Source organism: Brachycentrus maculatus, unplaced genomic scaffold (assembly GCF_059751285.1).
Source record: "Brachycentrus maculatus isolate JH-2025_06_01 unplaced genomic scaffold, ASM5975128v1 h1tg000049l, whole genome shotgun sequence".
Classification (NCBI taxonomy): Eukaryota; Metazoa; Arthropoda; class Insecta; order Trichoptera; family Brachycentridae; genus Brachycentrus; species Brachycentrus maculatus.
Genome location: NW_028280803.1, coordinates 1,253,607 through 1,272,824, shown reverse-complemented (window position 1 = coordinate 1,272,824; position 19,218 = coordinate 1,253,607). Strand labels below are relative to the sequence as shown.

Sequence of the window (19,218 nt, the reverse complement as noted above, 5' to 3'; positions counted from 1 at the left end):
TATACTCAGCTTTGAGGATAGATGTCTGCGATGAATTTTAGGCGTGAGCTGGTTTGAATTTATGTGTAAAGAGGAAAAATGGCATAGGACGCATCAACCCATGGTCACAGCTGTCGTCAAGGAAAGGTGATTTACTTGGTTAAACTATGTACTTCGCATGCATCCCGATGGCTTATGCATGCCTTGTACAAGGTAACACATTCCCATAGGCCAGAACGTCCACAGCTGACAATCCGTTGGCAGTTCTTGGTTCGCGGATCTGACGTGGGAGGGAGCAAAGGAACTGGCAGTAGACAGAAGGACCTGGAGGCAGTTTTTGGACTCCAAATGCTCCGAATAGAGAGCGGATATGATTAACAAATGAATAGTAATGAATGCTAAACTACACAGATGAAAAACCAATGAATTCCAAGAATTCATTTTACTTTTATGAAAATTGTTTGCCCATATGGTATGCGAACTTTTTGTGTTTTTTTTTTGGATGTAAGTGTTTTTCTTCTCAATTAATTTTAATTTTATTTTGAAGATAATAAAAATTTTCTGAGAACACAATTTATAAAGCTATTTACTTACATCTTTGTAGTTAGACTCAAGTTGTTCTTGCGTCAGAAGCCACGCAGGAAAACCAACAAAATTCCGAATCGCTTTCAGCTTGTTTAGAGTTTTGTATCTTGTTGTGTTGTCCATCCAATCGAGGTCCATTACCGCTCCAGAAAATGCTTGCCTTACATCCTCAAGCATTTCAATGGCCTACAATATTTACAATCGTCAATAAAATAACATATACTTGTATTCAATTAATCCAGTTGCGGTAATTTCTAAAATGCAGACTCACAAGCACTAATATTTTTTGCCAGTGGTTTACCTTTATAGTATTTATATTATAGTAATTCATTTAATTTTTGTAATTCAAGATCTTTTTCATAGTAATTTTTACCATTAAAATTAAGTTTACATACATTTAAGTATTTTGGGCACTAATAAGCATATAGTGAAAAGAAATAGGTAGTGCAACTATGAAATGTTTGTTTTATATATGTAAAGTAATGTACTTTATTTTTGAAACTTAAAAAGTGTTCCGCCGATAAAACTGTGTGTGGGAGAGGAAATCGAGTTGGCGATGTTATGGTTTATCTATGTAATGAAATGTATTCCTTTGATTTTTGAATTTAAAAGTGTTCCGCCGATAAAACAGTGTGCAACAGAAAAAACCAAGATGGCAACATTGCGGTCAGTTTTGAGGAGTTGATGAACTGAAGTGTTGTTTTATTTATAAATATAAATGTAAACATTCCTTAGTTCTTAATCTTGAATCTCCTAAAGTAATTCACCGATTGCTTTGAAATTTTAACAAAATGTTGCATTTGTGATTTGTGCATGTTTTTTTATTATATATTTGTTTAAAATGCTTTTTTTCTCTTTTCTTTTTTATCTGTGGGCCTTTTTTGCTGCTCCACATTTCAGAATTTACTAAACCAAAGGAAAATTTCGATGATATACTTAACGTTTTAAAAAAATGCTTTTTGGTATTTTTTTAGGATATAAATGTTCAGGAAGTAAAGTTTTTTGAAAAATGTTTTTAATTTAATGATTATAAGAGGTGAGCAGAAGAAAGATCTTCTGGCTCTAGATTATACGAGATTAGACGGGGATTAAGACCGTCGAAGCGATATTTAGAGCTGCCCAAGACAACGACAATTACTTTCAAGTGATAATCGATATTAGGGGGACCTGACGTGACACGCGCAGAACAAAGAAGAAAGGATTAATTAAATATATTGTGGTACCTTTTTTCTTGAGGTCTGGTCAAAGTGCCTCCTCACGTAAAGGTAGCTAAGAGCTATGCCGAAATTTGCATTCACGTTAGCAGTGCATCCTTTCCAGCGAGGAGTTCTTTGTTGCAGCCCAAATACTTCCTTGGAGAATGTAAATCCTAAGTCTCTGAATGCATTTATCGTGAGAGGTGCAACTGTTGAGAAAACACTCCACCAAACAAATTTTTCTGCAACAAAATCGGATCGTTACTCAAGCGACACAAGTTGCCCCAAACCGTGATTAATAAGATCAATTGTTGCTAAAGATCAACCGACTTGGTTGTGTAATAAACGCAATTAATAATTCACAATATTGTCCCATAATAAATATTTATTCACCAATGTGAGATTTTGCTTCATGGTAGCTATTTATATTAAGATATTCACATCTCAATAATGATGAAGATGATATATCGGGATGGGTATACATATAAGTTTTGATATTTAGAAGACTTACGACGTATCATTGGTGTGTAATTAATAATACACTATGTAACATTTATTACTCTATCCATAATTGACAGAGCACCGAGGCAACTCATAAAAGAATATAGTGACAACTTGCATGTATCTTAGTTTTTGACCAATATTTTACGTTTGTATTTTATATAAAGTTTTAAAAAAACATGTTGCAATTATTTTTTTGATGTTTTTAATTATGTTTTTGTTAAAATGTGAGTTTTTCTTATTGTTCTACATTTTACGATAGTCCCTTATTAAAGTATATTGAAACAAGTCCTGTTATTTAGGGTTAATCAATTATTTAAACCATATTTTTTTTGTAATTTTCTATAGAACAATAATAAAGGAATTTTTGTTTAAAAAAATGAATGTGTTTTTTTGCTGGTACCTATGACTAAATCATCCGTCGCTGCCAACATGACTGACAATTTTTGCAGGTAAGGCAAGTCCATAACAATGACTCTATCTTCTTTAGGAGATAATATAATGTTGGTATTCCTGAATGTATATTCTAAGTAATCTGCCCACTGCATCTAGAAAGTACAGAAATGAAAAAGATTAAATTAATTTTGAAAGGTAATAAATTTAAAGTGACATTTTGTAAGCTGTAAAATTACACTTACATCCCTCCAAGCTTCTGGGCCTCCGGTTGCGCCCTCAATCAGCTGAATGATGCTGACTTCATGGAATAAGTGAGATCCGCTTCTTCGTATTTCGGTTGGTGTCATTATCTAAAGTTCAAATTCCACAAAACATTTCATTAATATACATTACATATCCCCATTACACGATTGGCAACCATTCATTTTGCATCTGTGTTGCAACATTAATACTATATAATTTTTTGTATGAATTAAAGCATTTGGTGTTTACTTGTGCTAATCCGGTGCTAAAGCCAAGAATGTCATCTGCAAATTGCTCTGCATCAGCTTCAGGGTCAAATTTCCTGATCATTGAAGAAATATATTTCTTATACTGGTTGATTTCTGTTGAAAATTTTGATGGATTCACCAGATATCTTTCGCTAAACCCGGGAGATACTTGTTCAATCTGTAAAAATAAATTGTCATAAGAAGCATGTATAACATGTTGTGGTAACCCATATCAATACCCACAGTGCATAGGGAATTAAAAAGTGATCTTATTGCGCTACATTGCTTTGATACAATGCGTTCTATCTTTAGATGTATGGCTGTTATTTTGGAAAAAATAAAGTGTAATGTACTTAAACAACATTAGAAAACAAAAGAGAACAAACAGTAGGTATTTAAATGTCATTTCATTAAGAAATAACTGCTGGAAATTTTATCTCAGAGAACACGGGACTTTCCCATACAAATATGCAGTAGAAGGAGTTGTCAACCAACAGTTACATATTCATCCATACATTATTTAAATTTACATACAAACATTAATTTCTATGATAAAATCAAACTTAAAACCCTTACCATTCTTAAATGTAATTTTTATTTTAACACACTACTTGAATTCATTCATTTTGTCAGAGAAAATATATAAAACCATTGTTTTCAACCTCTGTCTTGTTCTGTATATTTATAGAATTTCACCAGTTTGACGACGAAACCCGATCACTGGTCGAATAAACTAAATGTGGAAAAAAATATATAGTTGTTATTTTACTATACTTACAACAAGTCTATTACGAGAAGTGTTTCTGACATCTTCAGCTACATGCAACCCAACTAACGCACTGAGTCCCAATAGTCTACGAGCACGTCCAACAACTATTTGCCACGGTGTCTTTGGTCGATACGATGACCCAATGTCATTTTCCGTTGTCGTTCCATTGCCAGACTCCTTTTCACTATCTTCTTTTGTGGTATTTATGCTGTTGGTCTCGTTCTCATTGAGTCTGTTGCCTGGAGGAAACGTCGGAAGTCCCACAAGTTCTAGCGTTTGCTTGATTGGTTCAACGCCATCAGCTTCCAATTTTTCTAGAAAAGGAGATATTATTTATGAGTTTTATAAAAATTTTGTTAAAAAATGCAGGCTTTTCTCCTTTTAGGATCTATTGATATTAAGATTTTTACTGGTATCGGCAAACACAATGTTTTTCCAAACTAAACATCAAGGTGACATCTATGGCTGAAGTTAACAAATACAAACATTAATGCATGTGAGACTCTTTTGAATTATTTCACATACTAGGAGATGCCTAAAAATATCATTTTCAATATTATTGTACATATTATTTGGATCAGCTTTGTGCACATTTTTCCTAGAAAAAACATGTGCTGTGATGGAATGGTGAATTTTACACGGTGCATAAAATAATTACTTTAACTCGTCAATGGAAGGTCACAAGTGTTTCATTCAGGGGTAAAAATATTGAAAACAAATAATAAAGAGTTGTGAAATAATGCAAGCCAATATTTTCAAGTTTTCATGATTTATTAAATGTTTAAACTAAGAGAATTTTCAACAACTTTAAAAACTGATCTTAGATACACAAAGGTTTTTCATCTAGTATTTCTAACTGCATTATAATTTACTACTACTGCCGTTACTACTTTATGGACAAATCTGCCGTTACTACTCCTTCGCCAGGGTGTCCGTAAAGTAAAGTCCAGGCAAATCCGCAAAGGTTTATTTTTTGCCTTATGTGGTTAAGGGCAAAGGATTAAAACAGTAACCGCACACCCCTGCTACACAGACAATTTGATGAAAAAACAACAAAGTATAAGATAAATGAAATAGGTTTACAAACGCAATGTTTGTTGCAACACAATGTTCTCGAATGGTTTTTTCATCAACCCTGACCTAATTGATGTATGCCAATTAGGGTCGAATACTAATCACAAATAACCGCAAACCTAATACCTATATGTAAATGTTTTTTGACATCTTACGCTCTAGCAAAAGTAAGCAAATAGAACGTTTATAAGCATGTCCAGCTCTATACCAACAATATTTAAAAAACGCTTTTAAGCATTTCCCGCAAACAATATGTTAATTAATGACATAATAGATTTTTTTTGTACTATTTTTTTAAATTAAAATATATAAAACACATTAAATACAAACACTAAATCTTAATTAAAATATATAAAACTTGTGTGTGACCCCCATCATGACATATGGGATCGAATGCAGAGCGGACAATGCAGTAACAAAAAATGCACTAAGAGTGTCAGAAATGAAGACTCCAAGGAGCATATCTGGCAAGAGTCTACGAGAAAGAAAAATGAATAATGTGTTAAGCAAATGTTTTATCACTCTAGGCAGGTGTGTTTTTATGAATATTATGAATAATGTTTACAACACTGATTGGCATACAATATCTATATATGGCAACACCAGAGATCGGGTGATAACATTATACTTTAAAGATAAATAAGTCTAATTAATATGATAATTCTTGGCAGGTAATGACAAAAAACAAACGCTCATTTCTAGTTTCTAGGTTTCAATAACAATGTCCACTGTTACGGCACTTGATTCTTAAACGGTTTTTATTCTTCTTTTTAATGCAGTTTAAAGGTCATAGTAAAATGACATCATTGGAATCTAACTTTATTACTAGGATGTTCTAACGACATGATCCTTAATGGAATTTTATTTACTTTTGTTGCAAGGAAAATCCCAATTCTTAAAAAAGGTACTCAGTCTAATTTAAAAGAAGATAGTTTTTTATTACGATTATATCATAATATTTGTAGGTTTCATTAAATATAGAATGTGGTTTCTCAGATCTAGAATCTAACAGGTTGTTTTTTTAATGTGATTTTAAATCCGGCATAACAATACGATTTTGCAGTTAAAGGAGTCATTTTATAGTAGAGAGTTATTGAAAAGTAAGGAGTTAAAAGTGATAAAAAATATTGATTCACCAAATTCCAATTTATATTCTAAAAAAAAGTGCACGGACAAAACGTGCGACATTTCGCGCATCCGGTCGCGTATTGACTTTATTGACATATTTATCCAGTAACGATACAAGATATGCATTATTCGAATCTGTGTCCATGTAAGAAAAGCAGCATATTAACCAGTATCCATGCCAGAGAAGTGGCATACTAACTAGTATCCATGAATGATAAGTGGCATACTAAGCAGTATCCATGAATGAGAAGTGGCATACTAAGCAGTATCCATGAATGAGAAGTGGCATACTAAGCAGTATCCATGAATGAGAAGTGGCATACTAAGCAGTATCCATGAATGAGAAGTGGCATACTAACCAATATCCGTGAATGAGAAGTAGCATACTAACCAGTATCCATGAATGAGAAATGGCATACTAACTAGTATCCATGCAAGAGAAGTGGCATAATAACCAGTATCTATGCAAGAGAAGTGGCATACTAACCAGTATCCATGCAGGTCGTGTAGAGCGCCTTGGCCTTCAGCACGCTGGAGGGCATGCCGTCCTGCAGCGGCTCCTCGAGCAGCAGGCGCAGCGCCCGAGAGAGCCCCTCGCGTAGCACGGCGAGCTGGTCCCAGCTGGTGGCCCACTCGGGCACGGGGTTGCGCTCCTCCCAGCCGCCGCACGCGAATTGGTAGAAGTCCTGGCAGGGCTCCGCGGACCGGTCCATGGCGGCCGCTACCCGGGAGGCTGGACAACCAATGACAGGTTAATTTGGCAAATAAAACGTCACAATATAGCGCGCTCACCATTACATTACGGAGGCCGACTATAAAACCTAACCTTATGTGAATTTAAGTTATGTAGGGGTGCGGTGTTATCAACCGAACTTCAATGTGACATGGTTACTCCATGTGTCCTTTTGTAACACCTTGCCTTGATGTGACCTATTGCATCAATGTGACAGTGACATGATACCCCTTTGTGATACGTTGCCCAATGTGACATGTAGTTTCAATGTGACACATTCCCTCAATGTGACATATTGCCTCATTGTGACATGTTGCCTCAATGTGACATATAGCCTCAATATGACATATTATCTCCATGTGACATGTTCCTCAATGTGACATATTGCCCCTTTTGTGATACATTGCCTCAATGTGGCATGTTGTCTCAATATGACACGCTGTCTTAAGTTACCTCAATGTGACACGTAGTTTCAATGAGATACCTTGAATCAATGTGACATGTAATCTCAATGTGACATGAGGTCTCAATGTGACATGTTAACTTAATGTGACATGTAGTTTCAATGAGATACCTTGAATCAATGTGACATGTAGTGTCAATGTGACATGTTATCTTAATGTGACATGTAGTTTCAATGAGATACCTTGAATCAATGTGACATGTAGTGTCATTGTGGCGTGAGGTCTCAATGTGACTTATATCTTAATGTGACATGTAGTTTCAATGTGACATGTAGTCTCAATGTAACATATTTCCTCAATGTGTTGTACGACGAGTAGGACGAGTGCCTATTAAAAATAGCGTAAAAACGCAATTGAACTTTAATAAAAAAAATATATACCAGTGGAGACGCATTCTTCAGATAGGCAGGGACGAGGAGCTCTCTGGCCCAGGACGAAGAAGGCCATGGCGCAGAAGCACACTCCGGCCAGGACTATGGAGAGGAGGACTACCAGGACTGAAGAACACCGCACGGGCCGTTCCCTGGGAACAAAATCACATCGATATTATTATCAACATTATATCATTTTTAGAGGTTGACTTTTTCGACAATTGCTTGGTGATCTATTTTGTCGTCATTAACTTAGCCGGCTCGAACAGGGGAATTGAAATCTCTCATATAGGTCTCTAGCTTATCGTCTCGCTCTCGCTTAGTCGGTGCTCGGCTGCGCGCTGGGAACGACGTGGATTCTGTGACTCCGTGACTCGACTTACGAGTTGCGTACTACGATTTCCATACAAATATGAACTGGGGTCTTTTGGTGCCCAGCTTCGGATCATGTGTAATTTTTGGATGATCAGTAAACAAAAAGCAATTCCTGGAAGCCTTTTAGAAGAAGGAATTATTTATTTGTTTTATTTGCCATATTATGAATTCAATTTTAGGTGTCACTGAAAATAACGATTAGCAAGTCCTCATACTGACATCACGACACAATGCTGTTCAGAAAAGTTTCTTCCAATGGCTGACAATAACAAAAAGAACGAATACTTTATATTCTCCGCTACATTTTATACAATTTGCCAACAAAAAATATACGTAATGAGTTGCAACAATATATCAATGTTTTTTATCGCCTTATGGGTCTTCATAGAAATCGGACGACCAATGTGTGGAGACTAGACATTTAGACATGGGCGATCGAATTAAGAATCCGAATAAAATAACGTCTTCATTAATGAAGATTTTTGGATTCGGTTACTCAAAGTTAATCAATCACGCCAATCAGTTCACAAACTTGGTTGCGAATTGCGTTTTTCTAGCCTCTTATATATTTTTATTTATTTATTTAAATTTACATGAATTAAAACAAAAAAAAATGTCCACAGAGCTTCTGTTTTAGAGACATGTCTGCAGGTAGGATGGTGAGTATAGGGAAGGTAGATATGAAAAATACATCACAAACACCCAGAGCAATTGAAAATAAATATTTCTTGACATAATTTTGCAATGACAGGACAGCAAAGCTAATTATTGTATGTACAATGTACGAGTAGGTACATAAAAATATTCATATATATTTTTAAAGAAATGCACAAAAGCAACAAAAAAAATATAAAGTTTTAAAGAAAGCGTACAAAAAATAATAAATCGTATAAAAAAAATACAACACAAAAAAATCTCCAATATACATCATGTTATATAATTCGAGAGGCATTGCCTAAATCTAGCAGTGCTGAGATGAAACAGATCTACTTCTCTTGGTAGGCCGTTCAATACACCAATCATTATTTATGGAGATTATCCATTTGACATAAAAAATTCAAGCTGGAAAGTGGAAAGAAATATAAACCGAGAAAAATTAACCGAATATCATTCCAATCGGTTAATCAAAAAGTAACAGTTACCCATTAGTCACATCTCTATTGAAGACACAAACATGTATGCAAAATCACATTGGACGTTAAACATTATTGCTTGAAAAAAAATAGCCAGACTCATCAGGTCTATTGTGTATGATTGCCCATAGCTAGTGACACTGAAATATCTATTTTAAGTAAAAAAAGGTGTAATTATTACTTTATTTTTTTCTGAATTATCATTTGTATATGAAGATATTTACTATATAGGGTGTGCTACATTTAAGTGAACGATCAAAACGTATCATCAGTTTCGTATTTTGTGACATTTTTTCAATCGGTTATATTATTCCATATTTATTTTATTTGATTTGTTTGGGAATTATATAACTTGTACATATTTTTTTTAGTTAGATTGACAATTATAAAAGCCAAATAAATAACTCCACAATATCGCTCACTCCTTTCAAGAACGTCATAAATAAAAAATCGTTAATTTTTAGTTGTGCATGTTTTCGGAATGCCCGGAAAATGTACTATATCCCAGCAAAAGAGGCATTTTTTAACTTAATATTTACCCGCTAAAGGGCAGAAAGTGTAGTTTTTTTAACTTTGAAGAAAAGGTATTGTTTAATTATTTTTTTAAATAAACTAAATACTTTTCGAATGGAGAAAAAAATCTTCAGGTTTTACCTAAAAAGATTTGTTGTACAGTAAAAAGTTCAGTAAGTGGCTTGATATTCATTTTTATACATTGTTATTTATTTATTTTTAAACTTTAAAAACGATCTCCTGAAAAATCTAGTTTTTTTTATTTATGACGTTCTGGAGAGGAGTAAGCGATATATGTATATTATGAATACTGTTGTATGAGAGAAAAGAGAAGAGAGGGTGTGTGTGTGTTTAAGTGTATGCGTGTGAGGGTTGGAGCGAAAGGGTAAGGGTATGGTATAAAATGGAATATGCAGGAAGGAAAAGGAGAGGAGAGGATATATGTGGTTAATTGGTAATTACATACCACTTTTTCGGTAACTCAATTAGGTAACTGGTATTTATCTGTGTTTGTATTTCTTTCTAGCTGAAATTTCTGGTGCCAAATTGTCAAATGTAGCTAAAAAAACGCAATACGCAACCGAATTTGTGCACTGAAAGCGTTGAGTGATCGAAAACCGAATTAAATAGCGACTTTTCTACGGAGATTGTCTTTCTCATCGCCATTTAGTATTGTGTCCAGTGATACACCCTAAAATATAATAAATTTAATTCATAACAGCATATGGCGTTCGTGAAAACCTCTCCGATTCTGATTTGAGGAACACAGTTTGAGAGCAGCTGGCAAAAGGCATTGTAGCACTGTACAAAAATACCCTAATGTGTTTTGGAATAAATGTTTTTTCTTTTTCAGGATTATAATCATGCGCTTGTTAAACTAGGGGCCGTAAACTTACTTGAGAGGGTGCTGCTGAACTTCCTTATTTCCTCTGTATAATAAAAAATGGCTTCGTTGAGACACCTTTATATATATATATATATATATATATATATATATATATATATATATATATATATATATATATATATATATATATATATATATATGTATATATATTTATATATATATATTTATATATATATATATATATATATATATATATATATATATATATATATATATATATATATATAAATATATATATATATATATATATATATATATATATATATATATATATATATATATATATATATATATATATATATATATATATATATATATATATATATATATATATATATATATATATATATATATATAAATATATTTATATATATATATATATATATATATATATATATATATATATATATATATATATATATATATATATATATATATGTATATATATGTATATATATATATATATATATATATATATATATATATATATATATATATATATATATATATATATATATATATATATATATAAATTAACACGGCGTTGATATGATGTAGTGCCCTATACACCATTTGGGCACGAATATAAGCCAAAGAAAAAAATAAATATTAATTTCCACCTACAAAACGACACACTTTTCATATATACAATTATTATTACAAAATACTCCAAACCTATAATTTCATAGGCAAATTAAACATGTCACACCGTTCATATATAAAATTATCAGTTTCACAGATGGAAACGTGTTTTTAAGGATGACATAATATTCAATTACGATAATATTATTCATTTTCAACCTCGAATTATTTTGGAAATATGAAATTGATCTTTTTTATTTGCTTACTTATTTCATCATATACACAATTACAAAATTCTTCATCCATGTTGTGATATAAAAAATTTAAAAAAATAACTCCTAAGTGGAGATAATCCAGATTGGTGAACAAGTATTTGGACACACTCAAAATGTTTTAAATGAAATAACTGCTCAAATTATAAGCTACATAAAAAAAAATCATGTTTTCAGGCGGGTCTCAGCTTTGTAAATATAATTCAGGATTCGGATCTTGAATACAAATTAAAAGAGCCTCTTCTTCATAAACGCTTTCCTCATATCAACATAGATGGCTGTAGTGAACTTACATGTACTGTATCACAAGATTGATCAATACATCTAGGAGTTTTTAGTAAAAATTTGAATAGTGTGGTTATCAATCATGGTAGAATGGTAAATGTCACACGTATGTAAAGTGAGCACTGAACCAGCCTATGACAGGTCATAAGCCTTGTAAATACCCAGACTTCCATATTCTTCTTCATCTTTGTTGAAATGTCAAAAAAATGTAAAACAATAAAGTTATTTAGTAATGCATTACTTGTACCACCCAACCAATTATTCCATACTGTAGAATTGACTGTCATAAAGCGTGATATTTTTTTACTAATTCCTCCGTATTTAATTTTGAAAAAAGTTTCTATTATTTTCAATTTGAAATAAGACATGATTATGACGGTCGTAAGCCCTGTTAAAGCCTAGACTTCTATATTATTTAATAATTAAAATATAACCGTGTTTTAAAATTACTTTAACAGTGATTTAAAATTAATAATGATTTTAAAACAAAGATATATTTTAATTATAAAATGGTAGTAAATCATAAATTTATTGCTTCAAATATAAATCAAATTCCATATTCTTCTTTATCCATGTTAAGATGTCAAAAAATAACTCCTAATTGGAGATAATCCAGCTTTGTGAACAAGTATTCGGCTGTTCAAACTCAAAACACAGTAAGGGACATTTTTTTATAGTACGTTTTTTTGCATTTTTGGACTAAGTAGAATCTACTTAGTCCAAAAATTAAAACAAAAAACTACAAAAAAATGTCCCTTACTATGTTTTGAGTTTGGACGGCCGTATTTGGACACACTCAAAATGTTTTATACAATTGTACTAAAACACTCGATTTTCCTGTGGACGATATATAATTTAAAAAAAGGTTATTAAAAGAATATGATGACGTTAGTGAAGGACCTCAGACTAAAGATGGACCAAAGGTATGGATAAAAATATACGATATATTTTTTTCTACTTCAAACCAAAACGTCTCCGTCGAAAAACGACAAGGATAAATGTTCCTTTAATGACAACGTTTTTGTACAATTCTACATAATGATTTTCGGCAAAAAATACAGGCGCATATAATTTGAATTAATTAGTCCGATATTTTAAATCGGTGTGGATTTAATCTGGTGAATTTTATGGCGCGTGTCAGGTATGTAAGTTATTTTGCATTCTAAAAGGGACAAAAACAAAAAAAAAATACCAAATTGTGGCTTTGTATTTCGAGTATTCTTGTGCTTTTTCATTACTAGTAGACAAAGGAAATCCTATACAATGTATTTAGAGTAGGTAATTAAAAAAAAACTAATTACGTGTTTAAAGTTCTCGGTACATTAATATTAATCGAATTAGTACATTGATGGGAGAACTAATCCGTTTTATTGAGGCATGAGCACGTTTGAAAAGGAGAGTACACTGAACTTCCTTTTACACGATTTTAGCTAGTTTCAAATAAAAAATAATTCTTTAATCAATTCTCGCGATAATTGTATTTGAAATAATAATTATTTCTTTATAATATGAATATGTAAATTAGGCACTTTTTATGAGATATAAATTATTGCAAATAATAAGGAAAGTAGAGTGATGCTGCGTATAACGAACGCTGCGTACAACGAACTTTTTGTTTGTCTATTACGCGACTTATGCAACGAACCTCGCTTCAAACAACGGACTGTATCGCACTGAAGGTAAGTTATCTTTTTATCTATCAGTATCTGAAACCAAACACTACTTCCATCCTTCAGCCGATGAGTCAGCAAGTTATTGCCAACATTAAAAAAAACTGTACACCAGATCCATCTTAAATAAGGTGTTCAAGAATGTGAGGTTTGTAGATAAAATTGTCCCGGAGATCAGGACAGTTAAAATTGATATCAAAGGTATGAGAATATTCTCATGGCAATCAGACTCATACAAAAAGATCAAGGAAGAAGATTCTCAAACGACCCTCAATTCAGCCTGAAAGATGCTTGTTCTAAGCTTAGGAAGAAGCCGTTATAACATAGATGAGATAAAGGACATCATCACGGTAGCTCGAAAGTTGTAATTGGACGTTGAGAAGGAGGATGTGATGGAAAAATTGAAAAATACTAAGAAAACACTCTGCTTACCATCCATTGTTTACTTTGTGTGATACCAATTTAAAAAAAAGAAGTGGTATTACACAAAGTAAACAATGGATGGTAAGGAGAGTGTTTTATTACCATACCACAAAGTTATCAATGCTTTTAAGATATAAAAAAATACTAAGAAAGGCTGACAACTGAAGAGCTCCAAGCACTTAAGGTCCAAGAACATAATGAAGCTCTGAGAACAGCTTCATCTGAAAACGAGGAGAAGCAATAAAAACAATTAATCTCAATTGCTACCATCAAGGACATCCTGGATAAATGGGGGGGGGGGGTTTAAAGAGTTTACCAAACTCACTATCCAGGCCAACAGGATAAATGATTTCTACAATGACACCCTTGCCCGTTATTTCCGACAGGTGTTGAAGAAGAGGGAGAAACAGACAATCTTAGAAAATATTTTCAAGAAGCCAGTAGCCAAGAAGCAAAGAATGGAATAAGAGGATTTGCCCCTGCAAGCCTCCGTAGACTCTCTTGAATCTGAGTCTGACTAAAAAATAATAGAAAAACACTTGAGTCACATCTTTTTTATGTTACAGCACTATATTTTTTGCTAGAGAACGGATTAATTTTTTAAAACATGTATTGCTATGGGAAAACGCGTTTCAGGAAACGAACTTGCTCCTGGAACGAATAAAATACGTTGTGCGAAGCATTACTGTACTCAGCAATGCAAAAGGAAATTTAAATATTAGAGAGACAGGTAATAAATCACAAATTATATGTTTTTAATTAAATATTTATGATTGAAAAAAAGTAAGATATTCTATCGTGAACAATGGCTAGCGTGTTTAAATTTAAATTATAAATTATTGATATCACATTCCTGTATCAAAACGTATACAGGATAAATAACATTATAATAATATAAGTATTATGTAAATTGAATCGTTTTATTATTGTTAATAAGTCAGTGGAGTCAATTTACGATTGTTATTTTTTTATTTATTTTTTATTCATTTAATATATTTACATTTTTATTTATAACATAATACATTTGAATCATTTATACATATGGAGAACTTTTATATTTCGATTCGCTGTGCCTCTCCATAAAAGAGTCTGTGCTCATGTGCTTGGAAAGGGACTTACACTCGTGGTTTAATGTTATATAATAAAAGATTTTTTTTAATATTTTTTTTCAAATATTTAAATGTATAGAGCTTTAATTTTTTTCTTAAGGATTTTTATATCATCTATTTTTTTATTTCTTTAGGGAGTTTATTGAAATGTTTGATTGCCAAATATTTGAAGTTTTGCTGAAATTGCTTGGTGTTGCATTTTGGAGTAGAAAAATCGTTTGAGAATCTCGATGATAAATTTTTTGTTAAATTTAAATAGTTGTCACCCTTTAGTATTTGAAAAACTGCGGTTTTTTTATAAATGGATTCTATATTTGGGACTTGAAATTTTTTAAATAATAATTTTGTTGGAAATATGTTTTTTTTTCAAGATGACTTTAATTATGGTTTTCTGTACTATTTTCACTGAGTTCAGTATGTTGTTGTATGAGCCTCCCCATGCAATAATGCCATACTGTAGTAGTGAGTGTACGATAGCATAGTAAACTCTTTTTAGGTTGTCGATGGTTAGTATGTTTCGGATTCTAATGAATATATATATGCATTTTCTTATTCGTTTTACTAGTTCATTAATGTGACTATGGTATTTCAAATGTTGATCTATTATTACACCTGGATATTTTATTTATTTTTTTGGACATAAAACAGAACATAAGTTTTTGCAATTTGAATCCCTGCAGTCACTATTGTGAATTGTAATTTTTATATTTGTCGGTATTTTGAGTTTATATGGATACAAAATGGGATAAAGAATGATTTATCTGTATTTAGGGATAATAGATTATTGTCGTATCTACGTATCTTTCGAATTTATTAAATTATAAAATAAACAAGATTTATTAAAAAACAATTGCTACTGTTACCGACCCTTATTCGCACCTTATGGTGTAAAGGGCACAGCATTTAATCGATGCAATATTAAGTTCATCGTTTTTCACATGAAGACAAGGTGCGCTTCAGGTACCAGTAAAATTGAGGAGATGGCCAACTAGTTGATTTTAGATATAATTCAATGTATTTATCAGCGTTGCCAATGCCGATTTTCAGAATCCCCCAAAAATCTATGTCAATTTCCCCAAATTGGGGAAAAACAAAGTCTATTCCCCGTAAATTCCCCACTAATTCATGGATAAAACAAGTTTTCGTAAAAAATCGACCATTTTTAAAATTATTTTTATTAATATTAACGCTATAATTGGGCCTCCTCTCTGTAGTTTAATGGTCAGCACGCTCGGCTGCCATTCTGGAGGTCCCGGGTTCGATTCCCAAGGGGGGCAAAATAAATAAAAGTGATTTTTTCACTGTAATATTTATTCAAAATTACCATGGACTGGTACCTGAAGCGGAGGGCTGATCACCTTTCCTTCATGTATCAACGATCAAGATAACACTGCGTTTATATGACACAGTGCCCTATGCACTATTTGGGTGCGCTTAAGGGTTTTATTATTATTATTATTAATTGGGTTTTTACATAAAATACATTGTAATTAAAAATACATTTGACACGTAATAAAATATATAAGATAGTACAGCCTAAAAAATAGCTTATATTCCGTAGTCATACAGGAGAAAGTGATCAAGTGTATTTTTTACAATAACGTGATCGTTGACTATTTGATATCTTCCTAGTTTAATATTGCCCTGAAAAAAATCCCAAAGGATTTTAAACTTGGAAGCATAATATATTGACTTGTTAAAAATTACTAATTGCATTGATGATTATTTTCTTGCCAAAGCAAAAGTGACTTAAATGGCCCTCCTGAACATTTTACGTTATGTTAGTTGGTCTCTTTCTCCTGTACGGCTACGATATATTTAGTTACATACTACCTACACAAAAGAATAATTGACACACTTTACTTATTGTTTTGTATCGTAAACAGATTTGAAAAAATGAGAATGTAAACAATTATGTAGAATACATAAAAATAACACTAAAAGGAGAACACACAAAAAACATACTTTCAAAACATTATTATATTAATAAATGGTAAAATTTTAAAATCCCCGCATTTTCCCCACATAGTGCTAATCCCCACAAATTCCCAAAAAAGAGATTCTTCGCAGTTTGGGGAATTCCCCACAGATTGGCAACCCTGGTACCGTAAAGTGGGTATACATTGCACCAAAATACTGCATTTTTTCAAAAAATTGTCTATTCAGATCAGGTTTTTTACTTTTTCTGAGGTTTCAACTATTGCAATGTAATAACACATATACTTGTAACATGTCTGATACATTTTTAAATTTTTATATATTTTGCCTGTATTTTTTTATATATTTATATTTTGGTGCAAAGTATCCCGGGGTAAAGTACAACTTTGCACCATGATATTTTCTCTACACTTTTCGTACTAGAATCCAAATTGATGCAAAGTAAAGGCTATCCTACAAGTTTCGTTGCACCTTATGAAGGGTTTTGGCTCACAGTTCGCTAAATGCAGATTATAATGTTGTATAATTATGGAAAAATAAGACACTTGATAGAATTTATTTTTTTAAATATTAAAAAATCTAACACAAATATTTTTTTTTACAATACTGAATGTTTAAAATTATATAAAATAAATGGTGGATATTAAAACATATCGTACTACATAGGTAATAGGAATTAAAATGAAATTAGGTCTAAATATGGTCAAGTTCCGGGACGGTAAAGAAACCTCTTTTGGATTGCATTTTCGGTTCTTTTATGGAACCCACTACATCCTTCTAAGAATATTGAAGAAAGTCATCCTTCATCGGCCACATCCACGATTTGAGACTCTCCTACATGGATTTAACTGCTCTATCTTTCTTTATTTCCAAAATCTGTCCCGGAAACTTTTCTCCTTCATAATGAAATATGACATATTCTCCCACCTTCTTTTTTACTGGTCGTAATGAAACTGAAGAACAAATACGATAACTGGTTTCAGTCATCGTTTTTGTTCTTCTCCCTCTTCCTCAAAGCTTCCGTGTGAACTATTATCAGTTAATGCTAGATATGCTGGAAGTTTCGATGCGGAAGGTGGGATCATTGAAGTAGTTGGTTCAGGTAGCATTTGTGTCTCGTTCATTTCGACATTTGGATCGTGAGCAATGCTCTTACCTGGTTCTGAATTCTGAATTCTGAATTTTGAAGACTGAATTCTTTGGGTTGAATCTGTTTTCTTCCAAAAACTGTTGAAAACTCTGGCGCACGTCATCGTCATACGCTTTTAATGGCAACCGATTAAGCAACTGACTAGTTTTAGCAACAGTCAAGGTTTAATGTCTTTGCAAAAATGATCTTATCCATTCAGAGCCTGGTACGTTGTTCTTTAATATTCGTACTCTTCTGCCAAATCTATCCAAATAGGCTATTAGAATGTAGCAAATGTTAAAAACACTCACTGGGAAACCGTACTCACTCATATCTACTATGCAGTTTACGAAGGATTGCTCTTCGCCCTCGTCACATATCGGAGGTTTTCCCACAGGTTTTGTGTGCTGACCTTTGAGCTTATAGTTAATCGTCCTTCTGGGGATTTTGATTATTTCTTCAACCTTTATTTGACTGATTGTACCATTTCAAATAGCCTCCAAACACTGCTCCACTCTCTTTGGTGTAAAATCACAGTATCGTCTGGCATAAGGCCGCTGTTTGTGTGTTCTTGACATTTTTGAATAAAAATATACTATCAGGAATTAAGTAAGTACACAAAACCTATAGATACTTAGCAAAAATGTCAAGTTGTATTAGCCGTTTTAAGACTTTTGATCAAATTAATTAACTATGGCCCTTTATGGATACTTTGCACCAGGTGCAATGTTACCCCAAATGTGGTCAATACAAGTCAGTTATGAAAAAAATATAATTTTTACAAAAACTTGACAACGTAACCAAAAAATACAGTACAAAAATACATGTGTTCTTGACATTTTTGAATAAAAATATACCATCAGGAATTAAGTAAGTACACAAAACCTATAGATACTTAGCAAAAATGTCAAGTTGTATTAGCCGTTTTAAGACTTTTGATCAAATTAATTAACTATGGCCCTTTATGGATACTTTGCACCAGGTGCAATGTTACCCCAAATGTGGTCAATACAAGTCAGTTATGAAAAAAATATAATTTTTACAAAAACTTGACAACGTAACCAAAAAATACAGCATTTGAGAAAAGCAGGGCCTACCTACCTACGATTTAGAGACCACTCACTTGTTGTAACTTGTTTCAGTATACTGATTACACTGGAATTTTTCGGACATAATTTTCAGACAGAAAACTTTC

At 32.4% G+C, this 19,218-nt stretch overlaps 1 protein-coding gene across 3 annotated transcripts in view; it reads right to left on the bottom strand.

Moving 5' to 3' along the window:
- The window catches only part of LOC148312166 (endothelin-converting enzyme 1-like), an 88,821-nt gene that overhangs the window by 6,303 nt on the left and 63,300 nt on the right, over positions 1–19,218 (bottom strand). For all 3 annotated transcript variants that reach the window (XM_088277699.1, XM_088277698.1, XM_088277700.1), the window contains exons 3-10: positions 7,697–7,839; positions 6,607–6,852; positions 3,927–4,231; positions 3,150–3,326; positions 2,900–3,007; positions 2,665–2,809; positions 1,788–2,002; positions 574–750 (exon numbers count right to left, since the gene is read on the bottom strand). In XM_088277699.1, the coding sequence (XP_088133825.1) occupies positions 574–750; positions 1,788–2,002; positions 2,665–2,809; positions 2,900–3,007; positions 3,150–3,326; positions 3,927–4,231; positions 6,607–6,852; positions 7,697–7,839 (1,516 nt within the window). The remainder of the gene's footprint in view (positions 1–573; positions 751–1,787; positions 2,003–2,664; positions 2,810–2,899; positions 3,008–3,149; positions 3,327–3,926; positions 4,232–6,606; positions 6,853–7,696; positions 7,840–19,218) is intronic.